This window comes from Alnus glutinosa, chromosome 3, assembly GCF_958979055.1.
Source record: "Alnus glutinosa chromosome 3, dhAlnGlut1.1, whole genome shotgun sequence".
Classification (NCBI taxonomy): domain Eukaryota; kingdom Viridiplantae; phylum Streptophyta; class Magnoliopsida; order Fagales; family Betulaceae; genus Alnus; species Alnus glutinosa.
The window spans coordinates 1,270,159-1,293,686 of NC_084888.1; the positions used below are offsets into that span (position 1 = coordinate 1,270,159).

At 36.2% G+C, this 23,528-nt stretch overlaps 1 protein-coding gene across 1 annotated transcript; it reads right to left on the reverse strand.

The window, feature by feature from the left end:
- Window positions 1-12,803: 12,803 nt before the first annotated feature.
- LOC133862971 (SCARECROW-LIKE protein 7-like) lies at window positions 12,804-15,414 on the reverse strand. Its single transcript, XM_062298909.1, has 2 exons — window positions 15,234-15,414; window positions 12,804-15,113 (listed from the first exon to the last, which is right to left on the reverse strand). Exon 2 carries the CDS (start codon window positions 15,082-15,084, stop codon window positions 13,240-13,242), a length of 1,845 nt encoding a protein of 614 aa, XP_062154893.1. The 5' UTR covers window positions 15,085-15,113; window positions 15,234-15,414; the 3' UTR covers window positions 12,804-13,239.
- Between the last annotated feature and the right edge of the window lie 8,114 nt (window positions 15,415-23,528).

Below are 23,528 nucleotides of genomic sequence, written 5' to 3' on the forward strand. Positions count from 1 at the left end.
GCCGGTGTTTCCCCTTGGCCTTTAGGGCTACAGTGGTTTTTTGTTCCCCCCTGGCTTATATCCAGATGTTGGTGATCTCTTTTTCCAAGCTTTTAGGGCTGTGGGAGTTTGGGTTCTCCCGATGCTTGAACTGGTGGAGGGTTTTGGTGTTTTTTCTTTTATTTTTCTGTTGTTTCTTGTTGCAAGCAGAGATTTTCAGGTGCTGGCTCGTGAAGAACGGTGGGTGTGGGTGGATTTCCTGTGAGGTGTGTTCAAAGTTAGATATATTCTCCTTGGCTGGTTTTTTTTTTTTTGACAAGAATCTTCCACTTGTGGTCGTCGGCCTTTTTCGATCAGGATGGTCTCTCATTGAGACGGTGCGGTTTGCTTCTGTTCGGCGCTTGACCCACACGCGTCGGGGGTTTAGTTGTTTTTGCTTTTGCGCGTGTGGTTTACGGCTTACTTCTCTAGTCTAGGAATGTGTCGATCTTTGTTCCTGTAGGGCATCCATTGTAGGGGGGTTCCGGAGAAGGCGCGTGTTTTTACACGTGCTGACTCGGGCAACCAGTTTTTTCCCGGTGCTTGTGTTTTGGGGTTTTTTTATTTGGTGTCTTATGTAAATTCTTGTCTTTGGTCACAGTCTACCTTTTGGTAGGTGTTTTAAGCCGAGTTGTCTCCAGGCTTTGTGGGTAGAAATTCTTTATCTTTACGGCCTTAAGGCTCAGATTTTGCCTTCCGACTTAATTGTTGTATCGGTACTTTGTGCTCTGTGTTGGGTTCTTGCTTGTGTATTCTCTTTGGGGATGGTTTCTAGGGATGGTTTCTCAGTAATGAAGAAAGAACTCTGTTCAATAAAAAAAAAAAGAAAAAAAAGGAAGAGAAAATGCATTCTCATCTTTGAGACACTTAACTCCCACACGGAAAAATCAACGGCCAGAATCACAATTATTTTGTCAAAAAAGAAAGAGTAAATTATCGCTAAGATTCTGTCTGGTATACACCGTATACTCTAGAACTCCCCATATAGAAAAATTAATCGCCATGCAGTAATACAAAGATTTTCTTTTCTTTTTTTTAAAAAAAAAATTGCATTATTTCTTTCTTTGGAAGACTTTAGATTTTAGAACTCGCACAGAAAATAACAACAGTCCAAAACAAGGAACTCAAATCTTTTTTTTTTTTTCTTTTTTTTTTTTTCTTTTTTTTAAAAAAAAAACAAAAATCTTATTTTTTAGACAATCACTCCAAATTACCAAAATCGCTGCAGCAATTTTGTGCAAGCAAAATAGGAGGCGCATGACCACTGCTATAAGCTCGCCCGCTTGACTGCCCGCCAGTTCTCGTCTATGGCCTCTGTAACGATCCAAGGAAAAGCGCTAGCCACATTTGCGCTATCACCTCAAAAGGACTAGTCAATTTGAAACTTTTCCAAGAATCCATTATAAAGCTCAGTTTCACCTAGTAACTAAGCAATGTGGGACTTAACACCCATGAATATTTTTATAAACTACTCACTCTGTGAACTATTCATCTCTTCCCAATATGGGACCGGGGTGTTACAAACTCCACTCCTTAAACCCCTGACGTCCCCGTCAGGGTCATGTCATGCGGTGCTCCAGTACCACATGACTTGGCATTACAACCTGAGATGGTGGGAGGGTGCACAAGCCCAATGAGGGACGCCAGCGGGGACGCTGGGTCCAAAGAAAGGGTGATTGTGACGTCCCACATCACCTGGGAATGAGTATGTGCTTATATGTATAAATGCACCCTTTATGACACAACGCGTTTTAAAGCCGTGATGGTTATGAACCTATCAGAATTCTGCAGTTAAGCGTGCTTCTGCGAGAGCAATTCCAGGATGGGTGACCTCCTGGAAAGTCTGGTTAGGAGAGTCAAAAACGAACAATATTGTGTCATTAGAGGTGGGTCGTTACAGCCTCTCCCTCGGGAAATCTCTCACCCTCATCTCCCGTCATTCTACTTTTTCTTTTGCTATACTGATTGCTTGGGACGACGAATCTTCATTCTTCCTTTTCTAATCACGCACTTCACTTTAAACACTTTTTGTTCAGATGTATGGATGAAAATGTGTGGCCGTTGGACAACCACACGTTTTCTTTGTTTTGTTTTTACTTTTTTTTTTTAAAAAAAAAAAAAATTACAGTGTTTTGCTTCTACCTTATTGCTAGTCAAACAGCCATACCATAAATTCAAAAAAACCCTTTTTTTTTATAAAATATTATTATGTTTTTTTCAACAAAAATTAATAAATTATATTAAGAATATGAAAAAATAGTAGTCAATTTGTGTTACTTACTCATTACTAATTATTATTATTATTATTTTATTTTATTTTATACTTGCGCAGGTTAAGAGTGTTAGATGATTTTAGTATATATAACGTGAGGTGCTTATGTTGAATCAGGTTCAATTATTCTTTTATGTGACTTTTTTTATTTATAAATATTTTTAATTATAAATTTCTACTAGAAATATGCATTAGATATGAAGAAACTTTAAAAAAAGAAAAGAATAAAGAATAAAGAATAAGATGAATCTATAGGCAAATTTCTTACTAACAATATGACGTTGAATCTCAAAAGGACAAAAACAATTTAAATAAAAATAAACAAATTATTATTATTATTATTATTTTAAAAAAAAAAGCCTGATCTAAAATGTTCCCCTAAGGCCTCACCAAACATAGAGCCCACCCTGCAGCTTGCCCCTTCATAACTGTGAATTATATGACTTCAATAAGCGGATTCCGATACCATCTAAGGTTAGGAGTTCAATTGCCCAGTATAATCTTTGAAGTAGCTAGATACAAATTAGGGTATGGGTTTGACTCTTGTACAAAAAATTTCATGTCTAATTAGTATAAATTATTTTGGTTTTTATTGATGTCTTGGTCGGTTTCGGTCAGATTATAATTATGTCGAACTTGAGAAAGCACTTCCAATTCTCACGGCCTAAACTGAATATGAAGATTAGCATTATTCTATAACTAAATAATGTACTCTAGCTCACGTGCATCACCTCACAATGTTGGGGCCACAAAATCAAATCTATTATTTCATGGACCCTCTCCTTAACCAACAAAGTGTAAGAAAACATTCCATAAAGAAAGGGGAAGGAAAAAACTTATGAGATAAATGCCATTCTAACCAAATACTTTTCTTCTATGATTTCCTTACGCAATGAATACCGATTTAAGTATCGGAGTGATCCCAATGGGACACTTTGTGCTTGACCTTCCTTCTTTCGATTCAGGATTTAGCGTGCGATCAACTGATTCTTCAAGATCATTTCCATTTCAAGTTAAATGTAAATAGTCTAAGTTTAATATTTTGTTTTGTTATATTTATTGGTGTTGTGTTACATCATTTGAAATTTTTAAATGGCATAGTAACATATTCATTATTTAGCAATATATACACAGACTATTATATTTGTAAAAAATTTAGTTTGATCCAGGAAATGAATCCTTTTTATTTACCATCCGAATTATTCTCTCTTTCCTTTCTTTATTTTTTATTTTTTTGGCATAAGCTTATGATAGTGAAGTTCTTTTACCATCTATAATGTTTGGGTGGGGATGTAAAACGAGACCAGGTAGAGAGATAAGGTTTTAGGCCCAACAAAACCATACATGGCCCAGATTCACGACTAATTCTGCCCCAAAGCTCCACGCGGGCCGGTATTTCTACAGTCATGTACGTGGCCCGCAAGTTATCACTTTCATTGTCAATATTCCCCTATACTATTAGTTATGTCAATTGTTTTAGTAACTTTTTGTAAGCCTTGATGGGGACAATTACATTATTTTGGTAGTTTAAAGAAAAGGTTAACACAATTGATAATTTTGAGGAGATATTGACAATGAAATAGTAGTTTGAAAGTGATATATGTATTGTTCCCTTCTTAATATTTTGATTTTGTTTTTGGGTAAGTGAAATAAAATTTCTACTTTAATATTTCCTAGCCGGCAGCAGACCGTCACCAACATGTTGTCCTTCAGCTCTTGGAGTGCCAGATGAAAATTAAAATTTATTTAAAAGATTGCTTTATATTTCCATGAGAAGTCATTTCCAATTTCATTTGAAAATAAATAATTCGGGATACGGTGTTAAGGGTACTATAAATTTTACTGTAAGTCACTTCCAAACAGACATAATAATCTACATAAAACTAAACACGTCAGTTGTGATAAGTGCTGCATGGCTAATGTGATAAGTCATGTGCCCTGTCAGTTTATAAAGATTTATAGTTAAAATTCTAATACCATAAGCATTTTACCTTGGAATAAAATGCAAACAATAAGTGAACTGAAAACCAGACAAAGCCTTTTTCGGTTTCTAATGCTCTGTTTGTTTCGGCATAAAATGATTTTGACATTTTTCAGAATTTGGTAGGGGCGAGAATAATGATCAACTAAAAAATAATTTTCGCTTGACCAAAAATGCTTGGCCGGGATCCTGGACGGATCCGGATTTGTATGTCCTGGCCAGTCTGGCCGGGATTCGGCAAGATCGTCGGAATCCAGCACAAATAGCCAGAATTTTGCCAAAATCCAGCACAAAATGGCCAGATCCCGGCCACTTTTGCCAGAATTTGTATGCGCTAAATATAAAAAGACATTTTTATATTAATATTTTTTATGTTGTGAATAAAATTTATTTTTTAAAAAAAATTAATATGATTGAATAAAAAAATATATATATATTTATAATTTTTCGTATGCGTCAAACACCGAAAAATGACTTCGATGTAAAATATTTTTTCAAAAAATGACTTCCTAAAAATATTTTACAACGAAAATCATTTTACACCGAAACAAACAGAGCATAAATTACATTTGATAATCATTTATGCTTTCATTATTTATTTTTTTCCCTAAATAAAAGAAAGGAAACATAGAGGATATCTTCGCTCAAGATCCGAAAAGAAAAGAGAATAGGAGATCCTAAGAAAAAGAGTGGGGAACCCATACAACATCCCCGAACAAGCAAGAAGCAAGAATCCGTTAAAAATGAGTCAAATAAATGATTGGGCTCATCAAGAGAACAAAAGCAACCGCGAAGAACAATTAACAAAGGCAATACAAGAGTTACCGAAAGATAACCTTCTGGTACACTTTCGGGTTTAGCCCCAATCGATTTTGGCAGCTCTGCGGTCAAATGACTCAAATTAGGCCCATCTCTCTCTCTCTCTCTCTAAATGAATAAGAAATTTAATGAGAACGAAACACAGAGAAAACGACAAATGTGGCTAGACACAGGGGGCCAACATCTGCAACGAGTTTCAAAAGGTAGCGAATAAAGCCAATAGCTTAACAAGAAAAATGCTATCTACTGCTTAATTAAGACGTTTTTAAACACAACAAGAATTCATTAGTCATGTCCTGAAAGAATGGGAGAGAAACACCATTTTATGATGTATACACGATATTATATTATTTAAAATTTTAAATAACGTGAAAATATATATATATATATATCTCATTAAATAATATAATATTTAATATAGATCATAAAATAATTTCCCTCCATTTTAATTGAAACAGAGAGGATCGTGTTCTTAAAAGATGAAGGCGGAATAAAAGATAAGGAGTTAAGTCTAACTCTCATGGAGCTGTTTGGTAACCAATTGTAAAATTTCTAATTCTCATTTCACTCCTTCCAAAAAAATCAAATAAAAAACATTCTAACTTTTTTACATTTTTTACATCACATCAATAATTTTTTATTACTATTCAAATAAAAAAACTCACTACAAAACATTTTTTTTTTTTTTTCACTTTTGTATGAAACATTTTCAAATTTTATATCATATCAATCACTTCTTATTACTATTCAAATAAATACATAAGGAGTTAAGTATAACTCTCTCTTACACTTACCGCAAATATCAATTTAAAAACTAAGCAAGTTAGTAATTTGCCCATCAAGTTTGCCACCATAGGCTATAACCGTCTCAAGCTGAGCAATTAGTGAAAAAGTGGAGAGGATCCCATTCCACAAGTAGTAATCATATTGTATAATTATGAATTCTCATTTATGTGGGGGAAGGGTACAGAAGCTCTCTGACTGGAGTCTAGGATGCTTTCAATAAGTTTTTATTTTATTTAAGAGTGTATCGGATGTTATTTGATAAATATATTATCAAGTTATTTAAAAATGTTGAATTGCACGATATCATCTACACAATTATTTTTTTTTGAAAGGGAGAAATGAACTTCAGTGAATCAAATAGAGGCAGAGCAAGAACAATAGACTGAATACATGGAGGATACTTTCCCATCCAAATGGAATCTAAATTACCCGCTAGTGGAGTGGGCAGCCCCATTAGTAGACCTGTTGACATGGTTGATATCTAAAGGAATTACCCTCATAAATAAAGCCTTTGTGACTTCTATCAAATGGCCATAAGGACTCTAAGGCCATCTCCAACAGAGTGGCTATTTTAGCCAAAATAGTCAAATTTGACTTTTTTTGCTTTTTTTTCTTCTCCAACAGAATGGTTACTTTAACCATTTTTCTAAACACATGAACAGTAAATAGCCAACATTGGCTATTCACTGTTCATGTGTTTAGACTTTTTTTATTAATTTTTTCTCTCTCCCTCTCTCCTTCTCCAATCGCTCTTCGTCCCTCCCCGCCCCTCTCTGTCACTCTCCGTCCCTCATCAAATATTTTCTCAATCTCCCATTCTCCCTCTTCGTCCCTCCCGGTCCTGATGCCCAACGAAATCCGCCGCTGCCCTTCTTTCCTCCGTCCCCAAAATCATCACCGCAACCAACCGGTGTTTTCTTTCCTTCATCACCGCAAACAACCAAAACGCATTCCCGAAATCAACCAAAATCATCACTGCAACCGGCCAAGAACAACTAACCAAAATCATCATAAATCAACAATAATTAAAAGTAGAATCTCAATGAAATTACCTACTGAAAATTTCTCAGAAATCACTGGAAAATAAGAAAGATAAACCCCTCCCAAGCTCTCTCTCTTTCTCTCGTCGATGGTCTGTGTAAATCGGGCCTCATTTCGTCGCTGATTTTCCTGTAAAATGGAGGAACCGTTCTTCGATGTGTGGAGTTTCTGAGTCGGCCTTCAATCGCTGAGACATTCGTCGACAAATTGCTGTGCGCAGTGCCGATATGGGTGGCGGTGATGATCAGGCTGGTGATCGGGTGGTCGTGGCGGCTCCGGTGGACAGGCCTTCTCATAAATCAACAATTGATCTCCCTCATCTCACAGTCTCTCTCTCGTTTTCCCTTCTCACTCAATCTCTCTCTCTGTGCTCTCGCTTTATCTCTCTGTGTGTCCTTTGAACGGAAGAGAGGAAAGGAAAATAATAAAGAAGGGGAAAGAAGAGCAGGGTGAAGGGAAGAAGTCTCTGGAGAAACCGAGAAAGTAGGGAAAAAGGAGGAAAATGAGGAAAAGAAAAAAAAATAATAAAAAAAGATTGGGAAATAATATTTAAATGAAAATAAAGAGTTGAATAGTAAATCTGTTGGAATGAATATAGGATAAACAGTAGTTAAAGTAGAGAGTTGGCTTTTTTCAATAGCTATTATAACTTTTATTGCTGGAGATGGCCTAACACTGTCTTGACTTTCGCAAATCCGTCACTATGGACAAAGCATCCTCTTCGATCAAAACTTTCTACCACGCTTGAGTTGCACAAAAATCATGTACACAATTAGATATAACACAATAAAATCCTAACCGAAAAATGATTGAATTAGAAAGGAAGGGATCCTTGTCAAAGTTCAGGTCATTGAATGCAAACCTTAGGCCAAAAATTAAAAAATTTAGCGATGCAAAACCAACGAAAATTTTGTAACACTTTCCGTGCACGAATGACATTTTTTTCTTAATATGCTAAATTGAAAGAAAATTTCTACAATCTCAGTATATATTACATGGATATATGCTTTATTAAAAATACATATATAAATTAAAAATACATTTGATAATCAAATACTTTAAAGACATATGTCAATTTAATAGATTAAATCAAACAAAAACTAATTATCTGTCTAACCCAATTTTAATAAAAGCTCTATCCAATGACAAATAAACTTAATGTGAAGGCGGTGGATTCTGTCATGTGGACAATAATGAAGCCCACGCACCCAAACATATGATAACACTTTTGATTTGTTGAATAAAGTTTCTTTCACATTAATAGTAAGTATAAGCTTTTCTTTTCTCAAGCCATTACTAGTTAGGGCTAGTAAAATGGGTCTACGGGTCGACTCGTTTACGACCCGTGAAGACCCAAACACGACCCGTTTATATAAACACGACCCGTTTATATAAACGGGTCGGAGTCTCTAACATGACACGACATGATAATTTTTACGGGTCACCTGACACGACCTGTGAAATATATTTGAAAAAAAACAAAAAAAAAAAATTTGGAGTGCAAAAAAACCAGAGTGCATGCCCAGCCCTTAGTCTAAGCAAACGGTGGTATCCCCACCATTTGGGTTTTTCATTCTCCTTCGCCAGTCTTGCTCCGTTTTTCAACTCTCCGTTTGACGGTGTTTATTGGTCGCCCTCTTGTTTTGTTTCTCTCCGAAAGTACCAAGGTGAGGAATTTTGAATTTTTACTTCATTTTTCTGTTTTCAAGTTTCCCTTCATTTGTAATTGTGTAGAAAGCAGCCAATGAAATGGGTGGTCGGAGGTCACATGAAAATGGAGAGGATCAGACGAAGAAGATGACGTTGTGTGGTTTGAACTGGTTGGTACATTGAGCAGTGGAGCAATAAGGTGAAGTGATAATGTTGTCATTTCAGTAGTTAGTAGAAGAAGAATCTCAAAGTGTGGAGGACAGCTTGATACGCACCGTTTCAAGGAATCCTTAAGCGCACCGTTTTGAGTATTCCTCAGAGTGCATAGTTGGTTATTATATTCCGCATGTTTTGGATTGTTTGTATTGGGCTAGGTTGTTAAACTCTCTTTGGGCTTGTTGTTAGGAGTTTGTTAGTTTGTTCAAGTTGGTTGGTTGAAGAAGGCTTATTAATCATTTGTACAGTTTTATCGAATTTGCTTGTAAGCTTTAGGGGTTATATGTTTATTTATTTATTTATTTTTTAATTATTTTTTTTTTTAAAAAAAATAATCCCATTTACTTTTAAAAAAGAAAATCGTGTTTGGGTGACAAATGACATGACCCGCTAGACCAAAATAAATGGATCGACTCTTTATGACCCAAACCTGTTTAAGGTAAACTCAAACTCGCTAATTTCGTGTCAGGTCGTGTCAAAATTGACAACCCTAATTAAAACTTTGAACGGTTTAGATCATACTAATAATAATAATTAAAAAAAAAAAAAAAAACTGTTCAAGAAACGGTCCACCCATGTTATTTTGCCAATGAATTTGAATTTCTTTTTTTTAACCAAGGATATTCTTATAAATATGAGATCCAAACGTCAAAAAAAATTAAGGACACAAGACTACTTAAAAAGTGTCAGAACTAAAAGTGAAGCTTCTTTTAATTATGTTAATTTTCTAACAAGAAATACAGCTGTCTTTACTAAAATATGAACACCAAAAAAATCTCCCTCTCTTTACATGAACTATAAAAAAAAATCTAAGAAAATAGAGTTCTGATCTAATATATGTTGAATTCTGATTTAATATTTAACGGGTCACACTTCAAAAGATTTTGAGCCGGAAGACGGAACGCGTCGAAGGTGCACACGTTACCGTTGTATTCTGATATGAGGGGAGGGTCGTCGTCCGGATCTAAACCTCAACGGGCAAATTCTAATGGGTTTTTAGGAAAAAGGCAAATAGGGTAGGTGAGAGACTGGGGCGACTGAGCCGTAGTGGGTGGGGCACACTAGTCTGCTGCGCAGTCTACCACTGTTGCGTAGCACGTCATTTAAAACAGAACAGTCCCAACCTCGGTATCTCAATAAGGTGGGACCATGAGAGCAAAAAGAAAAAAAAGAAAAAAAAATAGGTGGGACCAGCCGACCGTTGCTGAATCGATGACGACAGCAAGCACATTCATTCAATTCAAACATGGGGAGCGTTGATAAACATCACCGGAACAGGTGTCACTTACGCACGTCAGTCTTTGCCTCATTTGAAGACGCGCTCCCCGATACGCCCTTTTATGGTGACGCTATGATTACCCGTTTTGAAATACGGAGCCGACTGGGAGTGGTCAGAAACAGATCCGCAGAGCCAAGTCGTACTCCGGTAGATTGTCGTCGATTTAACTCAAGAACTGTGGAGCTCAGAGAAAAACTTAAAGATCTGTGTAGTAGTTTTTGGGGGCAATAGAGCAGTGCCTTGGCAGGCTTTAGTTTTGTGTACAGGTTTTGGATGCTTTTAACCTGGTCCAATTCTTTCAATACCAGTTCTTGAATGAGGAACACAGGGGTCCCTCCCCCTTTAACGTTGAAGTTAAATGCTCGTAGGGAAAAACTACTGCCCGAGACAAAACTATAGCCAAATTTGTCATCATTTTGTACCTTAAGCAATTGACACCGATTAAAATAAAAATAAAATAAAAAGAAGTGCTTTGACCAAGAACTTGCGTGATTGTGTGTGCTGTGTCCATGCCACCTTCGATTTCCATTATTGACCTTGTTCTGCGTGTAAGGTAAGAAATCAAAGAGCAGAGATCCTCTAAATAATTTCTGTTCCAATTCATCGAACTGGAAAATGATTTTTTTTACGTTGTATATTTTTACATTAATTCTACATCAAAATATACGTAGAGTGAATTCATGCATATGAATCTCATTTATGTGGGTCTTATATACATGGGTCATACACCCAATGTGTCTTAGTATAAAATGATGTATGGTAATATAATGTAGGAATAACACATCTCAATCATATATAAAGAGATTCATACAAAAATAAGATAGGAAACTCCAATTTCAAGTTGCCGTCGACCTGGTGAGTCTCACGCACTTTTTTCTTCTTTTTTTATTTATTTTTTATTTTTAGGAAAGTAGATTTGATTGTATTCAAATGTAGTTTGATATTATCTCCACCTACTATTTTATATTTTCTTTACCTATCACAGTTTCCTATAAAGAAGAATAATTTGTATTTTAATTAATATTCAATAAATAAGGGCAAGATGTAGTACTCTGAGCTTATTCATAGTAACGAACTTAAGTATCTAACATCGAACTACCTGCAAAATCTTGTCTCAATTTCTCTTTTTATCCTCTCTATATTTAACTGTCCATTGCATTATCAAAGAAACAAAATATGAGGGAGATTTGTTCATAAGCAAAAAGTCTGTGGGATCTCCAGTAATTTATCACATAAATTGCTAAATTTGGCAGGAATTAGCAGCATTCCTGTGAGTACTTTTGTCTTGAAGGGCCAACAAAGGGGCTGCCCTCTCTCTATCTCATACTCAGTTTAGTGTCATACATCAATTTGGAGAAAAAATTAGATTGGTCATAATGCGAATCAAGGAGATGCTCCTCTTTGATGTGGCTGAGTAGGTCGGAGGTGATGCTTAGGTTTTCTAGGAAGAATCCCAATAAATTTTTACGGGCCTACCAAATCTTGAAAAATGAATTTTTAAAAAACTATGGTAAAAAAAGACAGGAGTTGTCGCCGTCTGATAGAAGCAAAAACCGATGCCACCAAAACATATCAGCACTCGATGTGACGATTGAAAGAGGAAGAGAGACAACTCAAATGCCACAGTAATTGCGAAAGAAGCCATATCGGATCCATTTTGGTGTATTTAACCACTTTTTTAGACAACCGAATATCATATCAACTCTCTCACAATTAGTACCAAAATTACTATTAATATGCTTGAGAATTGAGCTCTCAATCCAACAACTAGGCACATTTACTTGGTTCACACGGAAGAGAGATTTGTGTAGAATATATAATGGGTAATGTATAAATCTTATGTTTCATAATTTTCCGAGCGCTTTGAAGCAAAATCTTTACCCGTATATAAAGTCTGGAGGCAGGTTTTGGGGTCGATTTGTGCTTAGGGATGGTACTGGATGGGCTGTAATGTAGCAAGGGCTTAGACTTTGGAAGGGGACGCATACCAAACCCTCAGAAGTCACAAAGTGCATTCTTATATATGGGACCTTTTGCAAATCAAATATCTCCAAGTACTCGAACGTGCAATTTACAATGACCGCACGAGAGGTCACACCACTCGGACTATAAAACGGCAAATATCATGCAGTCCACCGCCTCCCCTGGCCCATAGATTCATAGAAAAAGAGGCCGGTTTTTCTCCACCCCTAAATTTATCTGTGGGACGCCAAAAGATGTAAAGCGCGCAGAGAGAGAGAGAGAGAGAGAGAGAGAGAGAGAGAGAGATTAATAGCAGAATGAAAGGTACAGGCATTAAAGCCACACTCGAGAGGAAAATTGGCCCATAAACTGGAAATAAATAAAAAGAAGAAGAAAGCAAGACGAATCCTAGAGGATTGATTGAGAAGCGACAAATAAGGGGAAAGATCGTTTGGCAGCTTTACCAACTCAAACAAATTAATACTATGTCTTCTGTTCTCATCACAGAATCGAAGGAAAAACCTCTAATAATATAAGCCATTATTAATGAAATTACAGCACCGTGTACCTCGTAGGCCTTATTCAAACACTATTTACAGAACCTGAGAGATACTAACACAGGCCTTAATCAATCTCAAAAAATCACAGAACCACAGGCCCTCATTCCTCCACTCCCGACAAATTGAGTAAAATCAAGAGCCAAGCAAAGTGAAAAAAATACACAGAGAGAGAGAGAGAGATCAAAAACTCCAGTATCTTAGTCGATAGGGACATGGGAATTGAACTAAAAATCACATCATGGATTTAAATTTACATACAAAAAGTACGGACACCAAGGAAAAGAAACATTTTTCCTTTTCCCCTCGATTCGCAATTCCCTTTTTTACAATTTGCCATATTCTAAGTCCCAAACATGTTACAAAAAACCCAACAAAAAAAGCATAAACAACATTATAAAGCGATGATGAAGTCAAAAAAACTAAAGCACAAACTGCAAATTTAACAAGCAGATTCAGGCCCAAAAAAGCTTCGGAGAGGTTGTGGAAATGCAGTATTTGAATGCTACTAGATTGCAATGAATACTAACTGTAATTTCAGTAAGCATGACTAAGTTCCATAATAAGCTGATCGTCAATGGCGTATAGACACTAAATCGTTCCACATCGGAGAAAAAAGACCTGGTGGAAACTGTTACCAAGCTTGAAACCAAACCAGTCAACGCCACGAAGAAACAGTGAGAAGTGGGACTTCGTTCCATGCAAGAGATAGAAACCCAGGTTGAGATTCAATCAGAGAGTAGGAGGAACTGTAATTGTAGTTCCACAAAAGGATCTTAGCCTGACTCACTGCGTAATGGCTGAGGTCTACGGACACGAAACCGGAACTTTCCATCAAAACCCTCCACTGCTCCTTGTCCTCCATACGCTCTCTCCTGGTTCCCGCTTCCTCCGGTCCAACCACACCGGCGATTCGACGACCCAGTAATAGTCTTTCAACTTGGAGCCTCTCGGGCGAGTCTCGGGTCAAGTTGGGCTCCAAAGATTCGAATACTGCCGAGTAGTACTTCAACGCATTTTTGAACCGGGGCACAAACCCGACCCGGTTTAAACTCGCCTCGTATTCGCCCAAAGTAACGATTTCTGGGTTCAGCGACTTCGCCAACCTGAGAGCCGTTTCGACGGCGACTGGCGTTTCGTCAAGTAGATTGTACAGTTGAAGCATGAAGTTCACGGCCAAGGCCTCTTCCGGGTCGACCCGGAAGCTCGCCTCGTTGAGCTCCTGAATCGGGGTTAGCACTGGCTCGAACTCAAAGTTTATTCTGAGAATATTAGCGAACTCGCGGAGCCGGTTGCCAGTGGCTAGCAGAGACGCCGCCGGAGATTTCCCCAGAGCTGGTGCGGGTATGCCCGAGATCCGAATCATTGTAGGCTTGCCGGTGGACCGGGTTGCCAGGGCTTGAAGGAGCGCGGCCCATTGAACCCCTTGCACGATGCCAAAATCCACTATGTGAATCTTGGTTGCTGTCTGCGTAGCTTCGAGTATCGCCTGGTTGGCTGTTAAATGCGAAAACTTTGAGTACGGGCACGCATCGTTCAGAGCTTTGTAAGTGAGCGTGAAGTCCTCGGACGTGGTCTCTGTTTCAATCACAGTCGAGCTGTTCTCATTCTGTACGGATAGTCTGCTGTATAGGGCCTGAGAGAAGTGATAGGCCACCCTCTCAATCGGATCTCCGTGGTCTGACACCGATTTCCCGAGCCCAATCAGAGACTTCACGGCACGGTCAGGCACGGACTCGGCAAGTCGAGCACAGTCGAGGAGTTTTCTTAGCAGTGGCGGTGCAGATTCGATTTCCGGTGACGAGCTAGACGAGACGCCAACGACGTCGTTCTTGTGTGGGCTCGGTGGCTTGGAGTCCTTAATCACGGCCGGTGGAGACGGCGCTTGTGGCGGAGGTGGTGTCCACGAGGGGACCTCGGGTTGAAGCGGACTCTTCTGAGTATCCGAAAAGATGACTCGGTTGAGATCGGACGGCGGACAGCAAGCAACGCTGACTCGACTGGGGCAGGTGGTAAACGGATCGGCACCGTAGAGTCCGAAATCAGCATTGCTCTGCCACGCGTCGTATCCGGAGGGCAGATTGGAACTATCCGTTGAATCCCCACCGCCCATTAAGCTCTCCATCCACTCATCCGAGTCGAACTCGCCACCCGCTCCACCACCGAAATCAGAAAACCTGAACGCAGTCGTCGAGTGGTGCTCTAAGTTCGGAAACTGAAACCCGGGTTCTCCGGTATCTGCCCCACCGCCGACTTGAAATGGGTCGGAGAACCCAGTACCGGTGAGCCCGCCGAAAGCCGAATTCGGAGAACCGGACAAAGAGTGGTGAGTGTTGGTCCATGGGTTTAGCGAGAGGGGATTGAGGCCCAGGAGTTGCTGTTGTTGGTGGTGGTGGTGATGGTGGTGGTGTTGCTGTTGCTGTTCCTCTCGCTGCTGTTTCTGCTTGATGACCTGCTGAGCTATCGCCATGAGGTTCCCACTGTCCGCACACATATATGCCATTCTCCGGCCAAATCTCGCCGGTGATAAAACTGCACTCACATTACCCCCAGAAAAGATCAGTAAGAGAGCGAGTGTTCCGTGAGCATTCACAGTGATTTATAGTCAAAGAAGAGATAGCCAGAGACCCAGAGAGAGAAACAAGTACATACACTAGTGGAGGCCCAGAAACAACGGGATCTGAGAGTTAGGTCTGCTGAAGCTATGGACAACGAGAGTGAGCCGATTTTGGATGTACTGTAGCTCTACAAACCGCTCCAAATCTTTCAATAGAAAAACAGAGAAAGGGAAGGGCTAGAAATGATGAGAACCCTAGGACCCTTACCCATAGACCGCCCTTTCTCAGCTCTATGAATCTCGCTAGCTGTGCGGCAATGCATGACGTGGCTCCCATACGACAAGTGGGGCCCAGATTCCTCGATAGGACAACACCAGGTAATCAACGTCCACGTGTACCACTTTCCCCTCCCGCTCTGTTCGGGAACCTTGACATGAGTAGCGGACCCCACTCCCTACATCTTGGTCATTGACACATCGGTATACGGCGCTCCGGTGTCGCCGTCTTCATGACGCCATTCTCTGTGATCCTTTCGGGAAGCGCAACTAATCCTCACCACCCATTTTGGCGATCTTCCGTTAACGAGAGTGATCATTTCACACACGCTGCGCAGTAGGGTATATGTGATAAAAATAATTAAAATTCAGCCTAAGACTCTCATATGTATTTTTTATTTTTACAAACATTTTGAATACTTCGCTGGTTAATAGAGTAAATTAAAATAAATTTCTTCAATCAAATTTATATATATATATACACACACTTAAAAGTAGTAAAATATGATTATAAGATCGTGGTTATCCAGTTCATAGGGGTGTAAACAGTATATATGGACATATAATAATCTTTTTTTTTTTTTTTTCACATATCATACAGGGTAATGCTCAAATTACAACAAGTGCACTACCAGTACACAACATCAAGGCACATTGGAGAGGACCTACATATGTGGGCTCCACCCCAATGTGTCTTTGTATTTTGCACTTGTTGTGCATGTATTATTTTTCTATCATACGAGACAGAGTCAGCTTCTCCAACTTGGTGACCGAATTGAAAAAAAAAAAAAGAAAAAAAAAGAAAAAAAAGAAGAAGAAAGAAGAAGAAGAAGGGTTGGGAGAACTTTGGGGTTTTTTTTTGTGTGGGGGGGGGGGGGGTGGTGGTGGGGACCGCATGTGATATTAGCTTTGTATTTTTGGCGTCTTTTTTTTTTTTTTTATTTATTCTATGAATTTAATTTATATGGCCTTGTATGTTTTTAAAGCTTTTTTAGACTTAATCCAATTTTTAAACTAAATCACTTTGTAAATGGTAATATGAAAATACAAATTAAATTGGAGTTTTCTTTCTAAATATCCTTAGAAGTCAAACCATATGCATGAGGTGACCGCAAACTACAACCAAAGTAAGTCTACATACATGCAATTTGTTAAAAAAAAAACTCATTGGTTGCCCTACTCATTTCCCTAAATAGCATTCTTTTAGTTTTATAAGTCAATTATATTTATATATATACATATAAACGAGTATGCGGATGCGGATAGTATCCGTCTACCTATATTTTTTATTTGTTTGCATATGTGCGGATAGCATATATAATATTCACCTACTTAGATTTAGGAGTTGAAAATCCGCCCGTAACTTATGCAAATAGGTGGATTGCTCCCACTTTAACACCCCTACCGACTGCACAAATTTCCTCCCCATTTTAGCTAAAAATATATATATTTTTCTATTTTAGCTATCCACCAACATTATACTCTCTATTTTAGATATCTATTTCTACTATTTTATCTAACTATTTGTTCTTAGGTATTTCTTTATTCTTTGTCTCTTTTTTTTTTAAAAAAAATAAAAATAAAAATAGCTAGTTGAATGTGAGTGATTTTTTTACCTAAATTTGCATCTCGTCTAGCTAAAGATTATTTTGACTAGCCAGATGTGAATGCTCTAAGGTAGAATTTTAAAAAGAGTAATGCTAGAGACTGCATTTTTATATTAAAACTACTTCATAATGCTGACACGACATTTTCAACCAATCGTTAAATCAATTTAAATAACAATTTAAAAGTTGAATGAAATTTTCAAGCATTGCAAGATAAAAATGTGGTAAATAGCATTATTCTTTTAAAAATTGTATACAAATAAAAAAATTCTTTTATCTTCTTTTTTCTTTTTCTTTTTCCTGCGTAGATTGACAGCAAGTTAATCTTTCTTTATACCTAAACAAAAATAAAAAATAAAAAAAATAATGATTATGAGGTTGAAAGTAGGGATAAAAAGAGAACGGAAAGGTTAAAAACGGCCTTAGGCTGGAGAGTGTCAAATGGTAAAGTGGAGGCCTTTGCCAAATGGGGTCCGTTCTTTATGGGCGGCTGGTTGGCCCAGTCGGACCCCATGGGCCCCACATGCCGAGGACGAGTGAGGAAAAAAGAGGAGAGGTTGGGGTCCACATGGGTAGTCTCTGGGCCAACCGGAATGCAACAACTAAAAAAGCAACGGTGGAGGGTATTTTGACGGGGCAGACAACAGGCAGGCGAAAGCAACCACACAGTGTCACGGCTCGGTGGTGGTGTCGACCACATCGAAGACCCTGAGTCAACTTGCAAGAAATAGATGATGAGGTTTATTATTTATTTCTTCGGTTTTTATCTGTTTATTTATTTATTTGCTTTTTATTTATTTATTTGTTCTTTCTCGACTGTATTTGTCACAAAGCGTAGTCTTGTCCTGTGAATGCTCCTGCACAATGAAGCTATAAGAAATGATTTCGTACTAACCCATTGAGCACTTTCGTTGCCATTGTTTCGAGTTGACCTGCCCATTTCGAACCCCGCCCCCCATTATTTTTTATTTTTATTTTTATTTTTTTTAAAAAAATTGATTTTAAAAAAAGTTACAATGAAAATCCTTATCACTTCTAATATAAAAGAGAGAAGAAGTATCTTGTCGTATAAAAGAAAAATGGGTAGATTTTTCAATAATAAATCTAAAACAAATCAAAACAATGCTAAGATATTTATAAAAAGTAGGAAAGATGACAAATAAATGACATGATCCTTTCAATGGATCGTACAAAGCGATTTTATAAGAGACAAGCCTATCTATACCCCACAAGCACTGAAAAAGCCTGCACGTGGACATAAAAAGACGGATCAGCCGATGCTGACGGGAAGAGGAGACGCTAGTGAGTGCTGTGAAAGGGCGCGTGTGAGGCAGAAACCATCGTTGGAACGTAAATATAACTTTTAAAAAACTAAATTTAAGAACTATGGCAAAAACAGCCACCAACGCGAAGATGGCAATGGTGAACGAGAACGACGCGGTGGACAGTGCGGTAGTGAAGCTAAAATACTGAAGTTGCAAATTCAGGCGAGATAAGTCATGCAAGACGATGAATAAAACCTCAATTAAGGTGATGTGAATTAGAGAAACCTCTAGCTAAATAACAACAAAAGAAATGAAAGGCATAAAAGAAACAAGAGACGTCCTTCTCTCCTCTCTCACCCAACTGAAGCAAGAAGAAAGCCAGGTGAAGTGAAGAGAGAGAACATAACTTTTTTTCTTTTTTTTTTTTTTTTTTTTTTGTGGGGGTGTCAGCCACCTCCCATTTAGTGCTGCCTATTTTGAACTTGATATGACTAAAACCCACACATATTTAATCTTCTGAGAGCAAATAATTTTCAAGTTTAGGCAGGGTTTATTTTCGGTGTAAAATGTTTTTAATTATAAAAATAAAAATAAAAATATACGGTTCAAAACGCTAATATAATAATCTTTTTTTTTTCAGCTTTATATCGTATCAAAACAATTTTTAAAACAAAAAACAAAAATATTAACAAAAAATATTAATTTAAAAAGTATTTTTTGTTATTTGGTTCATACTGAAAATCCATAATATTTTTATATAAGATTATATAATCAATAAATTTTATTTACTACAAGAAACTAGGAAGAAAATAGTAAAAGTTTAAAAATGGTACCATGTATGAATGTTTATGGACAGATTTTGTGTTTTTCTAGTTGATTTTAACGACACATATATATAACACCCCAACTTTAGTTATACCAATTTAATTAAGTGGATCACATGATGTTGATATGATTAAATTATTTTTCTATTAATATTGACATTAAAATAAGGACAAAATAAAAAATCAATCATTGTGATTTTTTTACTGAGTTGCAAATAGCTCTATTAATTAAGTTTAAAAAGTGACTGAAAAACTTCTTAGAATAAGATAAAAACATAAATAGGTGTTTGAACACGTTTTTCGTTAAAAAATAAGACAGTGTCCATTAAATGTCAACACCAATAATTTTGTGACACGAGTAATTTATAATAAAAAAAAATATAAAAACCAAAACAATAAAATGTTAAATATTAAAGAAAAGCCAAAAAAGAAGAAGAAGAAGAAGAAGTAAAGAAGTATAGAGTGATTCGGCCACCCTTTTGAGTAATATGTAACATTATATATATTGCCTTGAACAGTAAATAGACGTTTGATGCGGTATATAAGTATATAACTGGACAGTACTAACTTACCTTGTTTTAAAAGCTGTAAAGTAAAAGGAGTTTCTTTTTCTAATTAATAATATGTGTTTACTCGATGAATAGCTAAATTAAAAACTAGACGTCTTTATCCGCTGTCTCTGGTTGGATGATTAGACAAGAAATCAAAGCAATCCATTGCTAGCTTATCTTCTAATTCCTAAAGCCCCACTAATGCACCCTTTCCCTACTTTTTCTCACTTTCCTTTTCACACTTCTTTACTAAGGCTCCAAAATTTTCAGCATCCTTAAACCCATTAATTGCATGTCAATAACACCCCGTCGCCCCTCCCCTTAATGGTCGTGAGAATTATATGCTTTAAGAATAAATTTTATTTTAGTAAATTAAGTTACAATTTTTTATTTATTTATTTATTTAAAGAAAAACTTTATATAGTTCCCTTTATTTATTTATTTTTTGGCTGAAATAGTTCACTCCTAGTAAGATAGATGCTAACTGCTAAGGCCACTGGAATGTGGAGGGTGAAATGAAAGGAGTGCGTGTGATTTGATGGAATCTTCCTAAACTCGTTAAAATAAAACGACGGAGGTTGCAAGGTTTTAAATTATGCTAATTATCTTATACATTAGCATCAACAAGGGTTATTTTTTAGAGTAGGGCACAGAGTGGATCACAAGATATTGATGTTATGCAAAGCTTACGCTATTTGCTACCTTTCCTAAGCATGAATTCTAGAAATTGGGATCAATGTGAAAGAGTTCATATGGGATTCAACTGTTCGGGTAAGTACTGGTTTCCAAAATTTATGTGGATGGTTGATATCTATATGAGCTCGATCTCTTACAAAAGCTGAGACCCGCAACAATTTGTACACGTAGCTAATCGTTGTGGACCCTCATCCTAATTGGTGCCACCAAAAGCTTTCAAGAGCTAGCTATAAAGTTGATATAAGTAGTAGAAAGATACTACTCTGTTTTGGTCATCCGATTTTTTATTTTTTATTTTATCATTTAAATTGATTTATTTTTAGTTTTGTCTCCCCTCATGCACCTAAAATTATTGTTCCAGTAGTACTCCTGCTGCAACTATTGGCAAACATTATATAAATGGAATAATGGATCGATGTGCGGTAGTTAGGATTATCCAGCTCGATCAACGTGTTAGAATTTCTTGAGCAGCTGGTATGTCAACTATCAACTATGTGATGATTTAGGGCCAACAGTAATAAGTACGTGTGTATGCAAGAAAGACTTGGCCACATGAAATCACACGTACATAAATAATGAAATGGAGTTTGAAAATGAAAGCAGCGTCGACGATGACCATTGGTGTAATCTTCAAAAGATCTATATATCCATTGAGATCATCATAGTTTTTAAGTGTTTTCTGATTAATTTATGGCATATTACTTTGTTGAGATGTTTCTAGTTCATCTACTACCTTTCTTTATCCTTTTTATTGTCTTCAAAAGACTATCCATTGAGATAATAATAGTTTTTTTTTTTTTTTTTTTTTTTTTTGGGGGGGTTAAAAGACTTTTTTGGTACTTGTGGTTTGAAAACTTTATTTTCTGATACCTCAATTTCAATTTACATCGTAGATGATACCTGAGTTTTGAGAAAAGACTGAATTGGTACCTTCGTTAATTTTTCCGTCAAAAAAACTAATAGTTTGTCACATGTCAACCCATGAGGGTAGACACGTGTCATAATGTAAAAAAAAATTAAAAACAGAAAATTAAAAACTTTAAAAATTAATTAAAATTAAAAAATTAAAAATAATAAAACTTAAAAAAAAAAATGAAAAAAAAAGGAGCAGCCACCCCATGGTGGCCAAGGGGCAGCCACCCCTCTTTTTTATTAGAAAAGTTTTTAATACTTTTATTTTTTTTTCAAGTTTTATTATTTTTAAGTTTTCAATTTTTATTATTAATTTTTAAAGCTTTTTGTTTTTTTTAACATTATGACACGTGTCTACTCTTAGGAGTTGACGCGTGGCATACCGTTATTTTTTGGACGGAAAAAACTAATGGATGTATCAAGTCCGTCTTTTTTTAAAACCCAAGTACCATCTGCGATGCGAATTGAAATTGAGGTACCAAAAAAAAAAAAATTCTAAACACATACCAAAAAGGTCTTTAACCTTAGTTTTTATGTGTTTTATGATTAATTTTAGGCATGTTACTTTGTTGAGATGTTTCTAGTTCATCTACTTACCTTTCTTTTTTCTTTTTCCTTTTTCCTTTTTTCTCTTTATTGTCTTTCTTCTTCTATATGAATAGTACTGTTTTTATTGAGGAAATGTGGTCCTGGAACTTACTTTTTATTAAAATATTATTGTAAATAATTAAATTCATTACTTTTAATCAATTTTAACTTTTGAAAGAAGTAATAATTTAAGGGCATGTTTGGGTGAGAAAAAATTTTCAAATACTGTTTTTCAAATATCAAATTCTACTAATATTTTATACATTTTTTTTCTAATTTTTGTCTCAAATTTTTTAAACCATCCAAACATAAGTTAAAAAACAATTTCTCTCGGTATTCACAATTTTTCAAAAAATCACACACCCAAACGAGTCCTTATCTAGAGGTCATAAGTTTAAATATTGAGTATTGACTCTACAATTTATTATCATTGCAATTAAAAATAATTCACATATTATCTGATCTACTTTTACATTTTTATGAAATTGCGAGAAAAAAATAGTGATGTTTAAGTTCACCATTTCTTATTTATTATTTCTAATGTAGCTTTCTTCGAGTTGTTTTCATCTTTCATTTTCCCACTTCGAGAAGCTTTACCAATGGCTTACTGTCAGACCAGTCTACAAACGTCTCTACCAAACATATATATATATATATATGTTTGGTATGTATCATTTGTGTATGGTTTTATCAATATTATTTTTGAATTAAAGTTGGTATATATAACAACCGCATAGAAATTTAAGATTCAGATAAAAAAAGAAAAAAGAAAAAAGTGTGCATAAAAAGGTATGCTAATAATAATATCTGATATAATTTGTCAACAATACCTCACTATCTTTGCTATTGACTTCCGAGTTGATTATTGCCTATTGGTTTCCTCACCAACTAAACAAATCAAGTGGTTATGAACTTTCAAAGATGCTGGACTCAATGAATAAGATCTTTGTATTAAATAAAAATACGAGAATTGTTTTTTTTTTTGGAAAATGTATTTTTAAATTATAATTTTATAAGAAATGTTTAATAGGCATGAATAAACTCAAGAAATGAATAACTATTCTTTTATTTGGTTGCGCCCCCTATTATAGGAAATAACCATTCCTTAGGAATAAATCTAAAATGATGAATAGCTTTATTTTCATAAAGGTAGGGAGAAAGAATCCCAATGAATGAAATAGTTCTAAAATTAAAATTCCCAATTTTTTTTTTTTAATTTTTGGTCACCAAAAGAAAAAACTATTTGTATTCGTCGTCTCTCTCCATGGTTGTCGACCACCGCCCAGCTTAGCCCATCGTTGGCCACCGTTTGGCCTAGCCTACCACCAGCAACCATATTCAAAGGCCCTCTGCTATCACTAGCTATTGTTTTTTGCCACCATAAGGGAGGTGATCGGCCACCCATTGAGGAGATAATAAATACAATTTTTTTTTTTTTTTTTGGTGCCAAAAAAAAAAATTTCTTGAGATATTATTTTTTTAAAGTAAGGATATTTTAAGAAATTTAATTTCATTCCAACTATAAAATCTGGACATTCATGTTTTGTCACCAAACAAATGAATAGAAAGTCATTCAATTCCAACTTCTTGTATTACAGATAATACTTATTCATATTTCTAAGTAAATCATCATTTCAGTGTATCGACATATCCTTATAGATGTATTTTTAT